This window comes from Amborella trichopoda, chromosome 4 (genome assembly GCF_054954075.1).
Source record: "Amborella trichopoda isolate Santa Cruz 75 chromosome 4, AtrichopodaSantaCruz75HAP2 v2.0, whole genome shotgun sequence".
NCBI lineage: Eukaryota > Viridiplantae > Streptophyta > Magnoliopsida > Amborellales > Amborellaceae > Amborella > Amborella trichopoda.
In genome coordinates this window covers 32,761,392-32,780,835 of record NC_142339.1, presented here as the reverse complement: position 1 = coordinate 32,780,835, position 19,444 = coordinate 32,761,392, and the positions used below count along the sequence as shown (strand labels likewise).

At 34.6% G+C, this 19,444-nt stretch overlaps 1 protein-coding gene across 1 annotated transcript; it reads left to right on the top strand.

Annotated features, from left to right (window-relative positions):
• Positions 1-5,473: 5,473 nt before the first annotated feature.
• On the top strand, positions 5,474-10,784 carry HSF4 (heat shock factor 4). The gene is made up of 2 exons (XM_006826177.4): positions 5,474-6,185; positions 9,832-10,784. Exons 1-2 carry the CDS (start codon positions 5,967-5,969, stop codon positions 10,447-10,449), a joined length of 837 nt encoding a protein of 278 aa, XP_006826240.1. The 5' UTR covers positions 5,474-5,966; the 3' UTR covers positions 10,450-10,784.
• Positions 10,785-19,444: the final 8,660 nt, after the last annotated feature.

Here is a 19,444-nt window from a genome sequence, read left to right as displayed (position 1 = left end):
TTTTAGTGCCCCAACCAACATACACAAAAAGCATCAATTTCGTGAGTGATTATAAGTAAGTGACATCGTCTTCCTGAAAAATAGTCTGTTTTTAATAAATAATGATATTTCCGTCCAGGATCTTTATTTTATAAGTTTTGTGTGTAAGTGACCCCATTGTCTCGAAAAATAATCCATTCTTTTTAAAAATGAAATGAAATAATTATTTCTGTTTATTATCATGAATTTTAGGTGCGATAAATTTTATGCGCACACGACCTCATTATCTTGAAAAATAATCTTTTTAATAAAAATTGTGATATTTTATCTATGTTAGAAATTTTAAATGCTGTAAATTCTTAGAAAAATAAATTTATTTATTTTTCTTGGCTATTGTTAGAAAATTTTAGATACTATCAAATTATTAGAAATAAATGTGATATTTCTGCTTTTAGTAAAATTGTGATATTTCTTTCTACTGTTTTGAATATTTAGACATTGTAAAATTCATGTGCAAATGACTGCCTTATTATTTAAAAATTGACATTTTTGCAATTGATTATAGTATTGTTGTGAAATGTTTATTTGTGGATTGATATCTCATAAATTGTGATAATTCCGTATTCTTGAATTTTTATAAGAGTTTTTTCTATACATATTAAATTGGCAATTATGCTAGAATGCCTTTACAAACTGCTACCTTTCTAAATTTGAGCCCAAAATATTTGATTGGTTATTTTTGAAATGTTATAGAGAGTGACTGTTATTAATGGTTTAAGTGAAATTCATATTAATGATTTCAGTGATATGTTGAGTACATGATATTGCTGCTTTCAAATGTTTAAAGAGATTTAGAAATAATTTAAGTATGCAAGTGGACTCATCCGGTTCGCCGGTGAGGTATAAGTAGACCTGCAGGGATTAAGTGGACCTATCTGGGACGTCGATAGGGATTAAGTGGACCCATCAGGACGCTGATGGGGTATATAGGTGACCTACTTGGGACGCCAGTAGGGTATTTTGTGAAATCCTTTGAATTATGTACTACCGTTAAAAGTGTTATAAGGATTTCAATTACTCGGATTATACTTAATTATGTATTTATTGAAAGTGAAACTGTTGATGCATTTCTGTTAATAGATTTCATTTTGGAAAATATTGATATCTTTCAATCATGATTATTTTTAGGATTATGATGATCACTTACTGAGTAGCCAAACTCATCAAACTATGGTAAACATTTTTTCAGCATAACAGCGGATTCATTTTGAGTGCTAGTCAAGATCAACCTTGGAAGATACTGTTGTTGTGCTAGCTTTCTTTATTTACCTTGTAAGACCTCGCCACTGTAAATTTGTCCTATCAATAGATGTATATATGTTTTGTCTGTCACATCTCAGGAATAACAGTATTGTAAATTCTTGGGGTGTGACACATCTTCTCATTGAGGCGCACCTATAAAAAATATCAACCATAATTTTTTGATAAAAAATAATGACTAAAATACCCCTTAAATCTTTCAAGGGTATTTTGGTCATTTTATTTTATTGAAATATTTTTTTTATATTATTCATTTGTGAGAGTTTAATAGAGGAATGGACGTCCATAATTTAGTATCAAAACAGTTTATAGAAAAAAAAAATTAAAAATAAAACAGTGTAGAGACGTGACATTGTAATTGGGGCAATCTTAGCCCTCCATTAAAATATGGACGGTTGGATAAGGGGGAGAATAGAACTTCTATATTGTAGCGGGAACATAGAAAGCTTTCCCTTTATTCAATGGCTTATAATAGAGAAATGTTTCTATGCTCCCCTATTGCATTGAAGTTCTATCCTCCCCCGACCATCCAGCCGTTCATTTTTTATGAAGGGAGTCACCGTTTGATCTTAGATCTGACATCTTAAGGTATTTTATTTTTAGTTTTTATTTTTATATAAATTGTATGAATATGAAATTTGGTAGGTGTCATTTTCTCATTGAGGCGCACCTATAAAAAATATTAAAAATAATTTTTTGATAAATATAATGACCAAAATACCCCTTGAAATTTTCAGAGGTATTTTGGTTATTTTATTCTATTGAAAATATTTTTTTTATATTTTTCGCTAGTGCGAGTTTAATAGAGGTTTGGACATCCAAATTTTGGTGTCAAAATAATATATAGAAAAAAAAATTAAAAATAAAATAGTGTAGAGACGTGACATTGTGATTGGGGCAATCTTAGCCCTCCATTCAGAATTGACGGTTGGATAAGGGGGAAGATAAAACTTCTATGCGGTAGGAGAAGCATAGAAAGGTTGACCCTTATAATAACTCTAATAAGATCTTGGTAAAGTGAATTGAGCACGATATCCACGGTTTTCTATCATAAAATTGTTACTATGATAGTTTTTCCGGATAATGACATGTAAAATTTTGAAAAGAAATTAGGGTATTTGGTAAAAATAGCTGTTCAATCTCAGGGGAAAATGTAAAGTATTGCGAGGAATTGATAATGAACATGTACATTAAATCTATTAAGATGCACAATTACTTTTTATATATTAATTTACTTTATCATTTATAAGTTTTTAATAAACTTTGTAGTTTGAGTTCAATAAAAATTTAATCGACAATACTAATATGTTTAATATATTAAAAACCTGGTCATTATCCAATAAATCTCAATTAAAAAGACAAACACCATAGTACCATCATAAAACTCCCCACCCATAATATCCCGATGAAAGGGTAATAGTCAGTTTGTCACTCATGTTAAGACTAGAGGTTTTACTTCTCATATTTTAAATACATTTCTGTTGCTAGAACTGGCTTGAAAATTTAATTTTGTCCTTGGTTTTAAAATTGGAACTTTGATGTATGTAATGTATTGTATTATGAAATGGACAAGCTTTCTATGCTTCCTCTGCAACATAAAATTTTTATACTTCCCTTTATCCAAAGGTCCATTCTGAATGGAGGGCTAAGCTTACTACAATGACAATGTCACGTCTCTACACTATTTTATTTTTAATATTTTTTTCTATAAACTATTTTGACACTAAATTTTGTACGTCCAATCCTCTATTAAACTTGCACTAGCGAAAATATAAAAAAAATATTTCCAATAAAATAAAATAACCAAAATGCCCCTAAAATTTCAAGGGGTATTTTGATCATTATATTTTATCGAAAAATTATTTTTAATATTTTTTATAGGTGCACCTCAATGAGAAGATGGCACGTACCAAATTTCATATTCATACAATTTGTATAAAAAATATAAAAATAAAATACTTTGAGACATCGGATCTAAGATCAAATGATGAGTGGCTCTCTTGATCAAAATTGGACGGCTGGATGGTAGAGGAAGCATAGATCTTCTATGCTAAGGGAAGGATAGAAACCTTTCCCTTGTGAAATACACTATTTTTAAAAGATTAAATTTTGATATTTTCAATACAAACTTTTTTAAAAAAATTTAATTTTTTTCAACATAATTATTGAGATTATGATGCTCTGTTTAATGCTTTTGCCCTCAAAATAACAATTTCGTGTCAGATTTGAGCTGCAGCTGCAACCTTTTCCATATTGTTTTGTTCCCATGCATGAACGGTTCATATTTGCCATGAGCATGTCAGCTCAACAGTGAACGTGGAAGAAAGTAGCATTGTCCTTTTATAAGATGGCAAGTTCTTTATTGGTTGGATAAAAATTAGAAAAAATTAGTAAAAGGAAAATAGTTTGATAGGTTGCAGCCCTACTAAAATAAGTAAATCCTCACTTTATAACTCATTGAAAATTGCAGTTAAAGCATTGAAAACCTCATATCGGCTTGAAGATTATAGTCATTAAAAAAAAGAAAAGATTTTAAACTTTAAAAATAATGTATCTTGTAACAAATTATATGAAGAGTCTATTTCGCCCTAAAAATAAGTGTTCATAAATATAGAAGATCTATTTCATTTTTTTAGTTTCAAATTTTATTGTCGGTATTGGAAATTAATTTTAGAGATATCATGGAGATTCCCATGACCAAAAGTGCTTTCCGAATGAGAATTTGAGATGAGGCTTTATTTTGTTTTCATAAAGCCTAGGCCTTGAAGAAACTTCATCCTCAATAAAAGGACTATGGTTAGCACAATATGTAGGCTTTATGATTAAAAATAAAGCCATTCGTTAAAATGCTGATAAAAGATGTCGGCTCAGAGCCAAAAACATCATATGATATATTGAGAATCTATTTCAATCCCCAATTAAAGGATTGTTTGGATGCACTCGTTATCATTCATAATTCGCTATTTCAATTAAGTTAATCTTGATGATGAGTTATCTATTATTTGGTTATGGCCATCATAAATTAATTTGAGATAAACTTATAGGTAGTTTTGCTCATAGGTTTATTTGTTTTAAAAGTTATTTTTATTTTATTCAAAGTAATTTCTAGAAAATCACATGTGATTGGTCAAAAATATCTAAAACTCAAAGTTAAATATTTTAATAATATTATATATATTGCAAGGTACATGTCAAGCAGCTAACAAAATAACACTATCAAGAGCATATTAATTTTATATAAATTGATATATTTTACATAAAATTAATTATCATCCAAACATACCCTAAAACTGGTGTAAACCTAACAAAGTATAAGCACTAGAAAACAAAAAAGACGATTTAGGTATGTAATACAAAATCAAAATGTGTCATTTTAAAGTTTTGAAGTCCATTTTTTTGTAGTACTGAAATATTTTAAAGGCTTTTCCAAAACCGAAACGTCGCAATACTTCCTAATAGCGGTGAAAGTAGCCAAACATTCCCGTGAAATTTTGGAGGAGCATGTACGAAAAAAGAACCATTCCAAAAGAATATGATTACTTAAAAAAAAAAAAAAAGGCCTCCGAAAATGTAGATTGACAAAGTATTCGAGGGTTTGTTGAACTCCAAAATTGCAGTTTCCAGATAGATTTTGAGTCATGGCTTTACATTACATTTTATATGTAAAATTTTTCCACTACTAAAACGTGGAAGGCGTCATGGGCATGCGCCCCTTTTACAAAAAGGTCCTATTATCTCACGCATGTTAAAGGGGCTACACACGAGTGGTACTTGGGATCAGTAGTAGTTGTAAGATATTAGGTGAAGGACAGCAACCCTAACCACCCTCCCCCACCATTTTCTTCCAAAGAAGAAAGGAAGCGTGACGTGTTGATATCACAGCCGTCGGATCTTCAAAACGCTGAGAAGCTTCGGTTCACAAACGGCCCAGAACCTTCGACGAAATGTATTCCTGCCCTCCTTTCTTTTCCGAGTTGGCAGAGAGGACATAAAATTAAAATAATAATGGAAAAATAAAATACTAAATTGGGAAGGTAAGAATAGGGAAACAAAAGGTGAGAAGGAAAAATTCGCCTAATACAGACAACTTCCCTTTGGTTTCTGGCATACTTTTCTGGAAATTTCCAGATTTCCATTTCCTCCTCTTAATAAACTGCTTGCCTTCATCAATGGAGGGGCTTTGAAAGTCCAGAAGTCGCAAAGACAAGCTCTGAATTTTTTGAATGTCCCCTTTTCTTCTTCTCCTTCGATTCCATGGGTAATTCTTGTCTTCTCTCTTAAACCTTTCCTGCAATATCTACAGGTCGGTGGCTTCTGATTTCAAATCATTTTTGGAAGAGTTTGAATTTTGAGGTTTCGAGATTGAATCAAAGTTTTCTTCAATTATGTTCTAATCTGATGATTGCCATTGAGGAGCAGAGGCATTTCAAAAGATTGTTTTGTCAAAGGGAGAGATCTCTGATCAGAGAGAATCATCGATCTGGGAACAACAAAATCGAGGATTGATCTCATGAATTGTGGACCGATGTGTGGCTTCTATTGCTGGGGTTGGGAGTTTTTAACCGCTCTGCTCTTATTCAGTTTAAAGCTTCATTAGCTCTCCTCTTTCTGTCGCTCTCCCCAGCGAGGGTCTTTAATTTAGTTTTTTGTAAGAGTGGAAAGAGAAGATGGCGAAGGAGATACAGCAGCCGAGGCAGGTGCCTGCACCATTCCTGAGCAAGACATACCAGCTGGTCGACGACCCCGCCACCGACGAGGTGGTGTCGTGGAATGAGGAAGGGAGCACCTTCGTCGTGTGGCGTCCGGCCGAGTTCGCCAGGGACCTTCTCCCCAACTACTTCAAACACAACAACTTCTCCAGCTTCGTTCGCCAGCTCAACACCTATGTAAGTCTCCCTCTCGAACCCCTCTCTCCATTCCTTCTGCAAAATGAGCTCTTATGAACGCAGTCTCTGTTGAATTCCCGACTTACTAGTCTTTAACATCTCTCCATCTCTCATTAAAAATTCGGTAGCCATTAAATCCCGAACTTTTGCTTAAAGTTAAGAGAGGGAGGCGCTAAATTCACGAGATAATTGCTGATATTTTCAAACTGTTGAAGGGAAAAATTTGATGATATTTCCAAAGTGGGTACTTCTAATATCTCTATTTAAGGTCAAGGTCACTTTAAATTTGTAAATTGTTAAGCGTAAACCTTATTTTAGCGCCATTTCATAAATAATTTAGAGGCGTACGGCGGGAGTAATAGTTTACATCTACTCCATCCCTCCGTGACTCAATTGAAGTTCTTGGGGTCTTTTTCAATCTGAATTTTGGGATTTATCCAAAAATTACTATATGATTATTTTCCGTAGAAACTTGAATTTTAAGTTTTGTGATATTCAATTTTCACCCTCTAAAAATTAGTCAGACTCTATTCAATATGGAGATATTACTTTTCCAAATATTGGGGGATGTAATCGGGATATTTTTCTCTTAAAACTAGTATATAGGATGACGAGGTTATATCCCAAACATTAGTCTTAAAACTTAAGGAAAAGGTTTATATGCATCCCTTACAACATAGAAGTTCTATCCTTCTTTTACTATCCAACAATCCAATTTTGATTCCCACTCATCGTTTGATCTTAGATCCGGCATCTTAAAGTATTTTATTTTTAATTTTTTTTATACAAATTGTATGAATATGAAATTTGGTATATGCCATCTTCTCATTGTGGTGCATCTGTAGAAAATATTAAAAAATAATTTTTTGATGAAATATAATGATTAAAATACTTTTTGAAACAGTCAAAGGTATTTTGGTTATTTTATTTTATTAAAAACATTTTTTTTTATATTTTTCGCTCGTGCGAGTTAAATATATGAATGGACGTCTAAAATTTGGTGTGAAAATAATTTATAGAAAAAAAATTAAAAATAAAATAGTGTAGAGATGTGACATTGTGATTGGGGTAATCTTAGCCCTCCTTTCAGAATGGACGGTTGGATAAAGGGGAGGATAGTACTTTAGGCTGGAAAACTTGCCCAAAACTTAAATCTTAGATGGGGTTTTTCCCTTAAATGGACATAATACTTTTACTTTTGTTGGGGATTGTATACTATGAAATCATATATCTTTGTTACATGGAGATTGGAATGGTTACTAATCTAATATTAGACCTCAAAATGAATGGCTTGAGGTGTTCGATTTTTTTTTTTTTTTAATTAGCCAATATACACCCACAACCACCTTATTTAAAATCTAATGGAAAAGAGTGATTATGTGAATGGTCTTTTATATACTTTTCCACACTCCTATTGGAGCATAATACAATAGAAATTTAATAGTAGATGACATATTTAAAAATAACTACGGCCCATTTTGGGCTCATGGAATCCAAGCGTCCAATATTCAAGGTCCTCATCCGGTAATTTTTAGTGATTTGCAACTCAAAAGCCACAATTCTGAAATATAAATATCTCTCAATGTTGAAGAAAGTCCACATTGAAAACTAGTTTTTCCTTTCCACATTGAAAACTAGTTTTTCCCGACTCTCATCCATTGCTTTGATTTCAAGAGAGCTGTTCGGTTCAAATAAAAGGATAATTATGTCCCTGTTAACTCTCAATAACGACGGCCAACCACATGTCCGAAACAAACATTTTTCGTTTTTAAATAAAAAATAATTAATAGGAAAGGGGCTGGGTCATGGGGATAACATCCTCACACCCATTACTAGATCGTGGTATTTATTCATACCATTGACACCTTCAATTAACACTTTCAAAATATAACTCTCGAATCTATTGAAAACGGGAAAACAGGTAGGGATCTGTCTTTCCCAATGAATTATAAAAAAAAAACAAAAAAAAATAAATTAAAAAAACAATTACATTGCAATTTTGATGAGAAGATGAAATGAGTGTCTTGACCCACTCAAGAAAAGGGGCTCAACTGTTATAATAATCGTGTCTCATGCGGATTTTGTTGTGACGATTTCTCTATTTTGAGTTCTAGAGTTTTCCATCTCTTTTCCAAGAAAGCAACTTCATTCCGATGCACCTACTACGCTCTAAAAAATATTTTGTCAACCCCCTTAATGAGGGACAAAGTAAACCTTAGCAATCAATCTCACTTGAGAGATCCAAAGTAGGTAAATTGAATGGGCGCAAGCATAGTTATTAACACAAGTGCGAATCGGTTGATTAATTGGGTTAATCGGTCAAAATCAATATTTGACATATTAGATTTGTCATTTTGATTCGATTCAATAAATTAAATGATTTTATTTTTTTAATATATTTATATTTAAATTGTTTTTCATAAAAGATCAAATTTAACATGTTTGACCGGTTGTTGGACACCAAACCCCTCAGCGGGTTTGGTAGCTAAATCTTGACAAAATTGGCCTTGAATGTTGCCGTGTCTCCTTTGGGCATTTGTCTGTGATTTTCTTGATACTTTTTTTAATGGCGTGACGTATATATACCTCATTAACTTCTAAATCAGACGTTTGTTAGTCTATTTACCTAGCAAAAGAGAGAAATGAATTTCATCTTGAGTACCCATATTTGGCACAGGATCCATATTTGACTTAAGCACCTGTTCATTGAAATTTTTTGAGAACATTAATTTTATTATTTTATTTTTGGATTATTGGCTTTTTTCCATAGGGAAAGTTTAACAATATTAAAAAATGGTTCCGTTCCAAAAATATCTATCTTTAGAATTTAAAATTAATCGGAAACTATAAGACCATTTATTTTTTTGTACGGTTTGTATAGACCCGAGGTTCTAAACAATCAAAATAGAACCCACTTTCAAATAGTGTCGAGAAATATGGTTTTAATACTGAAAATCTTTGTGATAGCCTTAGAATATATTTTCATCTTAAATTATAGAATTAAAAGCTTCAAAAATAGTTTAGATCGAGCATATCTATGGAAAATAAAAAATCTTGAAAATTAACGGTCAAAAAATGCATTATAAGATGGACTATTTCTAAAGCTTGAAATCCATTTTTTTCTCATGTCCACGCATCTTGATGTTAAGAAGATCAATTTGAGGATTGTTGGGCATCAAAACAATCTTTTCTAGTAAAATTTTTGAGTTCCGCTCTAATTTTATTGTTTAGAGTTTTTGCTCTGTATAAAGTTTTTTCTTTAGTTTTGATATAAAGAGGTAACATTTACTTTTAGCCATTGAAAGTAAAATCTAACAGACGAAAGTATACCACAACATTCAAGAAATTTTGCTGTAGATTCTGTGCATAAATAATGACATGTCCTTAACTACCCGATTTAAATAATGACATGTCCTTAACTACCCGATTTCAAATTTGGTGGTCAATGATGATTGTAACATCATTATTGTATCAAAAGTAAATGGTCACATTGTATATATTTCAAATTATAAATGAAATAAAGTTTAAACTAATATTGTTTTATATAAAGTTCAAAATAACCTATTTTTATAATCTAATCTTAGCTCTGAACCTCCAAAAGAGAGAGGAATGAGTGAAGTAAGAGTTTACATTGTTTTGAGTGCAGGGTTTCAGGAAGATAGTGCCCGACCGGTGGGAGTTTTCCAATGATTTCTTTCGAAGGGGCGAAAAGGCCCTCCTCTGCGAAATCCACCGTAGGAAGGCATCAACAGTGGCCATTTGCTCCAAATCAGCTGCCGCGGTCTCAGCATCAAATTCAGGTGACGATCAGGCATCTTCGTCCACCTCGTCCACTGATCCCCTACCTAAGAACCTCCATGAAACCTCTTTCTCCGACCTCTCCGATGAGAATGAGAAGCTCAAGAGGGATAACTTTCATCTTGCCTCAGAGCTCCTTCAAACCAAGAAGCAATGTGCCGATCTCATCGCTTTCCTCTCGAAATGCATAAATGTTTTGCCTGAACAAATCACTAAGATCATGGAGCGCGGGAGCAATGTGGATTGTGGGTCTTATGTGAAGGAAGGCAGAGATGATGATGACGAAAATGATGATCAGAGTCCTAAGCTCTTTGGCGTGAGGCTGAGAGTGAAAGATGAGAAGAATAAGAAGAGGGGTTTCATGGGAGAGGGGGTGAATGGGCCTCCATTGAAGGTCAAGAAGCTTGATTTGGAGACCCCTTGGATGAGGATATCTTCTCCTGAAGGCAGCAAAGTTTGCCACTAGGGGGAGGGGAAAAAATAAAAAATTTAAGGAAAAAAATTGTTATTTTAGAATCATTTTAAAAAATTAGGAGATACATAACAACAAATCAATGTGGGGGAAATCACCGCATGGTTTGGGACTCTGGGTTATTAGTAAGTAGTTTTCTAGTGTTATCTGGGATTGAAAGTTCACTTTTCACAGGTTTCCTTGAGCTTTTCCATTTCCAAAATGTAAGCAGAAAAGCTCTTAGATTGCGAAAGTTCTAATTGTAATTAATGTGCAGCAAAGGTGTTTGATGATTCGTGGTACAGTTTTTATTTAAAAGTAGAAATTTATATAAGGTTGCAATTTTAAAATGTAGAATTAAATGTGCATCTCAAAAATTCATTATAAAAGGTTGTTTGGAGGTTTGAAGACCCTCTAATTGATCAACTTGACATCGGGATATATGAATATGAAAATTAAAAAAGATTTCGAGTCCGTGAAGCTGTGTATCTTGCAACATATTATTTGGATTGTCAATTCTTAATATTTTCATGAGTTTATAAATCTATTTGATTTGGACTATTTTTAGAATTTAAGATTTTATAATTAGAGATAAAAATAGATTATTAAACCATTCTAAAAAATTTTGACATCAAAATTATATTTATGAAAAAATTTAGAGGTGAGCTTTAATTGGATTGTTTAAGGGTGCAATCTCATGTTCGGTTTGTATAGAGCCTAGGCTCTAAACAATCAAATTAGAGCCTACCATCAAATAGTGTCGAGAAGTGTGGTTTCAATATTGGAAACCTTTGTGATGGCTTTAAAGTATATTTTTATCTTTATTTGTAAAGTTTATAGCTTCAAAAATCGTGTCGATCCAGAGATCTATGTAAACTTGAAAATCTTGACAATTGACGGTAAAAAATGCGTTATAAAATTACTATTTCCAAAACTTGAAATCAATGTTTTTTCTCATGTCCATGTATCTAAATGTTAAGATAATCTATTTGAGAACATTTGGGCATAAAAACAATCTCTTCGGGTGAAAAATTTAAAGTCTGGTCAAACTTGATTGTTTAGAACCTCGGCTCTTTTTAAACTTTTCCCAAAAAAAATCTCTCATCCTTTCTCTCTTGTTTTGTTTTTGTGAATGGTAGGGATGGGGGATGGGAAGTTATGGTAAGGAACTAAGTCGCCAAACTGCTAATGCCCCGACACTATTCCCCATAAAAAAAAAAGAAGGGTATTTCTCTTAAATAATCGTCGGGTGCGCTACTTTGCTTGATATCAAGAATTCGAACATATCTATAACCACAAAGCCAAATCCGAGAGGCCTACATGTTGTAGGCACTTGGTGCTCCTTCGTAAATTTAGGGGATGCTATTTGTAAGTTGCTGTCTAAAATTTCTTTTCAAAAACTAAAAAAAAAATTGATTGATATCGATAAAAGGGAAAATAAAAAGGGAAAAGTTTATATAGAAGAGGAGGTTTTGATGCTCAAATATCTTCAAATTAATCATCTCGATATCAAGATGCATTTACATGAGAAAAAAATAGATTTCTAGTTTTGGAAATTGTGTATTTTGTAATGCATTTTTAGACGGTCAATTTTCATAGATTTTGTCGATCTACACCATTTTGAAGGTTTAAACTTTACAACTAAATATAAAAATATATTTTAAGGCTATCACAAAGATTTCCCGTATTGATACTATATTTTTTGATACTATTTGAAGGTAGGTTCTAATTTGATTGTTTAGAGTCTAGGCTCTATACAAACCGCACCCAAAATAAAAATTCCCATGAGTCTTACAAAAAATGTATTTACTTACTATTGCTATAGCACTATAATTATATTATATCTCCCTACTATTATTTCGTTTAATGCATGAAAGTCTAATCGTTTCTTTAAAAGATTTAAAAACAACCAGTTGTGTTAACTCTTGACTCGGGTGGTGGGCAGGTCGCCAGAACTGTCCATGCAGATCCATACTGCCCATCGGTGCTGTGACTATCGGTGGCTTGCAGTTGCCGGTGCGGGCAGTCCCGATGGTGATTTGCGACCTGACAAAACCAATTTTGTGTGCCTTAGGCTGGGTTTTTCGGCAGCCCGACCTCACATCCTTTTGTTTCCCGACATTGCTGTGAGGTGCAAGCAAATGCCAAAAACCGGCAGAGGGGCTAGTACTTTTGGGCTTCCAATTTTGCCTTAGAAAAACTCTCAAACTCATCTTTCCTTCTCGGGTCATCTATTGGTTTTGGGCAAGCTTTCTATGTTTCTCCTACAACATAGAAGTTATATCCTCCCTTTTATCCAACCATCCATTCTGAATGGAGGGTTAAGATTGCCCCAATTACAATGTAACGTCTCTATATTATTTTATTTTTAATTTTTTTTCTATAAACTATCTTGACACCAAATTTTGGACGTCCATTCTTCTATAAAACTCACACTAGCGAAAAATATAAAAAATATATTTTCAATAAAATAAAATGACCAAAATACCCCTAAAATTTTCAAGAGGTATTTTGGTCATTATATTTTATCGAATTTTTTTTTTAATATTTTTTATAGTGGCGCCCTAATGTGAAGATGGCACATACCAAATTTTATATTCATACAATTTGTATAAAAAAAAACCTAAAAATAAAATTACTTTGAGACGTCGGATCTAAGATCAAACGGTGAGTGGCTCTCTTGATCAAAATTAGACGGCGATGGCTGGATGGTAGGGGGAGGATAGAACTTTTATGCTGTAGGAGAAGCATAGAAACCTTTCCTTTTGGTTTTTGCTAGGGCACGAATAGGATATTTACTCTAATGCCTCTCTTATTTCTCTTAATTTTTGACCTTGGACCTTTTCTAAAATGGTGTGCTATAGCTTTTGTCCTTTTTAGGCAAAAATGGGAAAAGGCTATTTTCCCTGTCATTCTAAAAGGGTTTTTCTAAAAGGTGTGCAATTCTTACTCCCAAAAATAAAACTCAAATTTACAAAATAAGGGTGAGGATTGTGTAAGGTATAAACCTTATACTATTGAAGTAATATGCGCCTCAAAACTATGCCGAAAATAAGTTTCGGTGCCACAAAGCCTTGCCATGATATGAAAATTTATTATTGCCCCCAATTACAAAATTTAGAGTTCTAGAAATGGTGACAACCAAGCAGATCTATAAACACTTGAAAATTTTGTAAATGGACGGTCCAGATAATGTATTAGAAGGTGAACAATTATTAGGGCGAGAAATCCCCTTTTTTTCATGTCTATGAATGTCGAGGTCAAGATGATTGATTTGAGGGTTTTCTAGCATAGGAACAACCTTCACTAGTAGGTTTTTTAGGTGCACCTCACAGTATAAGTTTGAGACCTTATATAAACATTTTCCACAAAATAAAGGATACTGAGAAGACTTACTGAACTTTCGCCTAAGGTTACTACCTTAAGCCCACACACGATTACCTGAACGATGTCGAACTTAATCTTTAGCTACTGAATCCATCAAACTAGAAAGTAGCTCTGCCACATCCTTTTCAAAAAACTATGAGGCAGAGAGCATAGGGTCACGACCAGGGTTTTCTCTAAGACCTTTCTAATTTTTAGGGAATGCCACTGGGTTGTACCACCCCTAGCCTAATCTAGTGTTGAGCATGCCCCTTTTCTCTCTTTTTATTTGGTGTTGTGTGCCGCCCCTATATCCTTTTTTAAATTGAAATTACAATTCTCGTACAATCGGAAGTATCACCATATTCAGGATCCCAAGGGAAGGGCCGTACTGGTTTGGCTTTTTTTATTGTTCCTGTTCAATAGAAAACTAGAGTCCCACATGTTTCCCAGGAGCACATACAAGAGAGAGAGAGAGAGAGAGAGAGAGAGCTGAAAATGTGTCGAGAATGGGGAAGTTCACCTTCTTACATAGGCCGTAAGAGTCTTAGGATATTCCAAAGAGATCAGGATTCAATATTATTTAAGGATAACTAGGTAATTTGTGAAGTGAGAGAGAAATAATCTGAGTCATCTATCTTGAAATCAATCATCATGATTTAGGAAGGATTCTAGGAACCTTATCCTCATAATCTTTGACTCATATCCCTTCTAATCTATATAGATTTTAACCAGTCAAATCTCATCTTTTAAATGAGATATGTAGGAATTCCAAAACAAAACAAACTAGATCAAAATATAATCTGAATTCCTAGAATCTCTTACAAAATATTTTCACAAAGATATCTCTAGATTGTATTAGTAATAATATTGTTTACACATGAATTTGGACCGATCTCTGAGGGAGATCAACTCAAATTCCTGTGAAATGAGTTAAATTTGTAGATCGATAGAGATAGTGGGGGTTCGCTCAAATTATAAACATAGAATATTCATAGATCTTGCAGGTTTGATCCTCTTTTATTATCTAATAGTAGTGTTAGTTGTAAATTTTGCCTTGTAGACCTTAAAAAGCTTAAAAGTACCTAACTAATTTTCCTAAAGATGCTAGTAAAATGAAGATTACATAAATAAATTAGAAATAAAAAAAATAATGACATAAAAGAAGTAGACAAGAAATTACTTACCTTGGGGGACCCAAAATCTAGAGTTTCTTGCTCTTGCTCTTGTGACACCATCTCCATTAATGATGGCTTTTGGCTGTTGTAATTCTTGTGATTTGGGTTGGTTTCCCTAGATTGTGTTTCTATGGCTGAAGAAAGCTTAGAGAATGGGGCGTTCCACACACACACATACAAAGAGAGAGAGAGAGAGAGAGAGAGAGAGAGAGAGAGAGAGAGAGAGAGAGAGAGAGAGAGAGATGAAAATTATATTGAGAATGGGGGAGTTCCCCTCCTTATATAAGTCTTAAGGGCCTTCAGATGTTCCAATCAGATCAGGATTCAATATTATCTAAGGATAACTAAGTAATTTGTAAAGTGAGAGAGATAATCTGAGTCATCTATCTCTGAAATCAGCATCATGATGTATGGACGATTCTAGGAACCTTATCCCCATAATCTTTGGCTCATATCCACTTTGAATCTTTCTTGATTTTAACCAGTCACATCTCATCTTTTAAATGAGATATGTAGGAATTCTAAAAGAAAACAAACTAGGACAAAATATATTCTAAATTCCTATAATCTCTCTCAAAATATTTTCACAAAGACATCTTTAAACTTTTTAAGTAATAATATTGGTTATGTAGGAATTTGGACCAATCTCTGAGTGAGATTCACTCAAATTCTCGTAAAAAGAGTTCAATTTATAGATCAATAGATAGAGTGGGGGTCGCTCAAATTATAGACTTAGAATGATCACAAATATTGCAGGTTTGATCCTCTTCTAAATCTATTTGCAGTGTTAACTGTAGATTTCACTTTCTAGATCTTAAGAAACTTAGCAATATCTAACTAATTTTCCTAAAGATGCTAGTAAGCTAAAAACTACAGGAATAAATTAGAAATAAAAAGAATAATGAATCAGAAGAAGTAGAGAAGCGATTATTTACCTTGGGGGACCCAAAACCTAGAGTTTCGGGTTCGGATCAGGCCACTCTTGTGCCCCCATCTCCTTTGATGAATGCTTTTGGCTGTTGTGATTTGGGTTGATTTCCCTAGATGGTATTTCTAGGGTTGAAGAAAGCTTAAGGATCCTATGTGTGGGGCTTCCCTAAGGATTTTTAAGGAAAGGAGACGAATTTCTAATTTTTTCTAAGCCTTTTGGGATTTTCTATATTTTTTTTATGAATTTTCAGAAATTTTCTTGGTTTTTTGGTATTTTTGCTAAATTTTTCTTCTTTAGGAATTTTCTAGGATTTTTCCTAATTAATTTGGCTATTTTCCTAATTTTCTAAAATTTTCTATCTATTTTTTGAGGATTTTTGTCTAATTTTTGGAAGAGATTGTTCAAGATTTTTTAGAGGGTATTTATATGTTTAGGTGAGGGTTAGGTTTGAAGTATTCGGAACTAATCCTAAAGTTCCAATTTGATTAGGAAGGATAATTTTGGGATTGTTTAGAATTATCTATGTTTTTCACAGACCTAAAATCCATCAAAAATGGGATTTCTATAAGCATCTTGCTACCTTTGGGCCCATCGGGCCGTGCGTGGCGCAACGACTTGACCGGCCTGCATGTGACTCGGAGCAGCTTGCTAGGGGTAGTTTGGTCATTTTGGCCAAACAGCCCCCTAGAAGCCCTAACCTTTCAACTGTGTATCTGATTTTGGTTATTCTTGGACCATTGGAAAGCTCGTGGGGTCTAATATGGCTTGAGACTAGTTTGTGATGATTTTGGAATGACTCTGATAAGTCTAAGCTCACTATGGTTCACTAGGGTTAGTGTAGTCCTTAAGACTATGATCTTAGGTTTCTAAGAATTCCCTTAGCCAGAATTTCTATGGGTATCTACAGTTGCCCCTCTTTGGCATTCAACTAGAATACCAGGTGAATGGCAAATAATTAAACACCCATGACACAATGGAAAAAAATGAGAGAGGGTCATCTTTTTGAACGACTAGTACCCTTGGGGAAGGTGGTACACCGATGAATGTTTTTGATCCATAAGGCGTTGAACTGGAACTGCATTGTCTCTGAGGCAATTGCATTGAGAGGTCTCCGATAATCGATATCCGAAGTACAGTCAACAAGAACCTACCCTACCTTTAAGCTGATGATTTCTCCTTGCTGAGGGGACGCTACTGTAGTCATTTTCAGCTTTAGAAATTTTCTTTTTAGTCTTGATTTTGAATTGAATGGGAATTTGAAATAGAGAAAAAATGATGATGGTGAAAGTCTGACTAATTAAACTTCTATTTACCTTTGATTCACTCTCTCATCTCACTAAAATCAAGCAAGTGAACTAGAACAAGGACCATACCTTGAGCAACAGCTATGATCACGCTCTTATAATCCTCCTGCAACAAACCCCTCAATGAATACATGGTTGAATGCTTGAATTCGAGGTTACCAATTTGTAATTTTGCCAATAGGGTCATTGCATTCACTTTAATGGCTTCTCTCCTTGAAGTCAATTTCTTTCCTTTCAGAGAGGGAGTGAGGTTTTCTTGGAGAATCCCACTCTTTATCAATATCTCACCATCCTGAATGTGTTGGTTGAGTTTCATTGATAGAGAATATAGGTTACTCTGCATGTGAAGCTTGCCCATGGTTTGTTCATGCCTACTGAATTTCCTGAGGAGTTTTAGGACCAAGGTAAGGGTTTGAGAGATGGACTGGAAAAGCTCTAAGCTCTACACACAAAAGGTTGGAAGAGAAGTTGGGGAACTCAGAGAGATTAGTGATGAGACAGGGCAGCTGATATAGCTTGGTTTTTACGAACGCCCCATTTTCCTTTGAAGATCTAAACTTGAGATATTTTTAGTGAGAGAAAATGAAGAAGGTTTTGAGAGATGTGGAGGACGATCCCCACATCTTGGTATGCAACTTTCATGGTTGTCTTCTCAGAGAGTTTCGCAAGCCTTCATCAATAAAAAGAGAGAGTTTACAAGGGGTGTTGTGGGTTTCTTTGTTTAGAGATAGAGAGAGGTGATTATGTTTACAAAGAGAGGTGGTTTTTAATTTCGATGGTCTCCATTTGAGGAAGAGAGAGTTAAGCTTTTGTTTTGCATACCTATACATAAAGAGAAAGAAGGGGGAGAGAGAGATAGAGGGAGAGAGAGAAAGAGAGAGAGATAGTTGAGCTTGCTTAGGGCACCTCTATTTAGAGAAAGAGTGTTAGCGATTGTTTTGGGGGGTCATCTGTTTAGAGAGGGAGAGAGGAGAGAGAAAGAGAGAGTTGGGCTTCTGTTTAGAGGGTTCTCTATTGAGAGAGAGAGAGAGAGAGGTGGGCTACTCTTTAGAGGGCCCTCATTAGAGAGAGAGAGGGTGGGGGTTAGGGAGGTTCGTTCCATGGTTCTATGTTCAGAGAGACAAATATGATTGGCATGCTGGCTCTCTATAAGCCCCTTGCCTTTCTGTGAATTCATAGTAATTTGAAGGTTTGGCCTTTCTGTTACAATGCTTGGTACGACCATCAAGAAACCCTAATTTTCTATTCTTTGTTGCAATTCATATTGTTATTGAACCCTAAATTATAACTTACATACAATTCACATTGTTACTAAACCCTAATTATATCTTACGTATATAATTTATATCATATTATTTTTAAAAACCAGGTCAAACCTGGATCGGAGCCACCTGCACCGATCCAATCTAAATTTTAATTCAAATATGATTTTTTGATCGGGATCCAAATTTGGAATCCAAATCTTGGATCCATATCTAAATCCAAATAGGATCCGAAATCCGGGTTTTGGATCCGGACGAGTAAATTCTCAGCCCTAAACGAATGCTCATGGGTTGTTTGATGTATAAGATGGATGAGATGTGTGGTGGAGGCACCGACTATTGGTGTGAGGGATAAGAGCGAATAAGATGATGAGGCACAAACACCTAAGTTGCTGGTGTTTTGGAGAGATAGTAAGCGATAAAGAGATGAGAGATGAGAGGGGAGATGAGATAGAGTAGGGAGAAGATGAGATAGACAGAGAGAAGGGGAGAGATGGGACAGATCGGCCGCCGGGAAGTGAAAGAGAGGGAGAGGAGAGAAGAGAGGAGAGGGGAGAGAAGAGAGAGGGAGAGCCATTCGTGAGAGGAGGAGAGGAGAGAAGGGAGAAGGGAGAGAGAGTGAGATAGACGACCTAGCCAGCGGTGAGAGACTGGGAGAGGAGACAAGAGAGAAGAGGGGGAGAGATGAGAAAGATACGGAAACCAGCGGCCTAGCTGCTGGTGAGAGAGAGCTGGCGGTGAGAGAGAAAGAGAGAGAGAGAGAGACTGACTGAAAATTAGGCTGCCAATGCATGAAAGAGAGAGAGAGAGAGAGAGAGAGAAGAAAAATTGGGGGGCCCACCCCCCCCCTCTTTTTGGGTGTGGCGCCCATGCCTCGGGGGCAGCTTTCAGCTCAAGGGTACCCATTTTTACTAGGTCAGGCCTTAGCTCCGCAATGACCTGATCTCACGTCATTTGGCCATTGTTTGGGTG

Bases quoted from the DNA above. Each gene is read 5' to 3' on its own strand.
- HSF4 (XM_006826177.4), top strand. From the start codon at position 5,967: ATGGCGAAGGAGATACAGCAGCCGAGGCAGGTGCCTGCACCATTCCTG. The intron at 6,186-9,831 runs GTAAGTCTCCCT...TTTTGAGTGCAG, and splicing joins TTCGCCAGCTCAACACCTAT to GGTTTCAGGAAGATAGTGCC.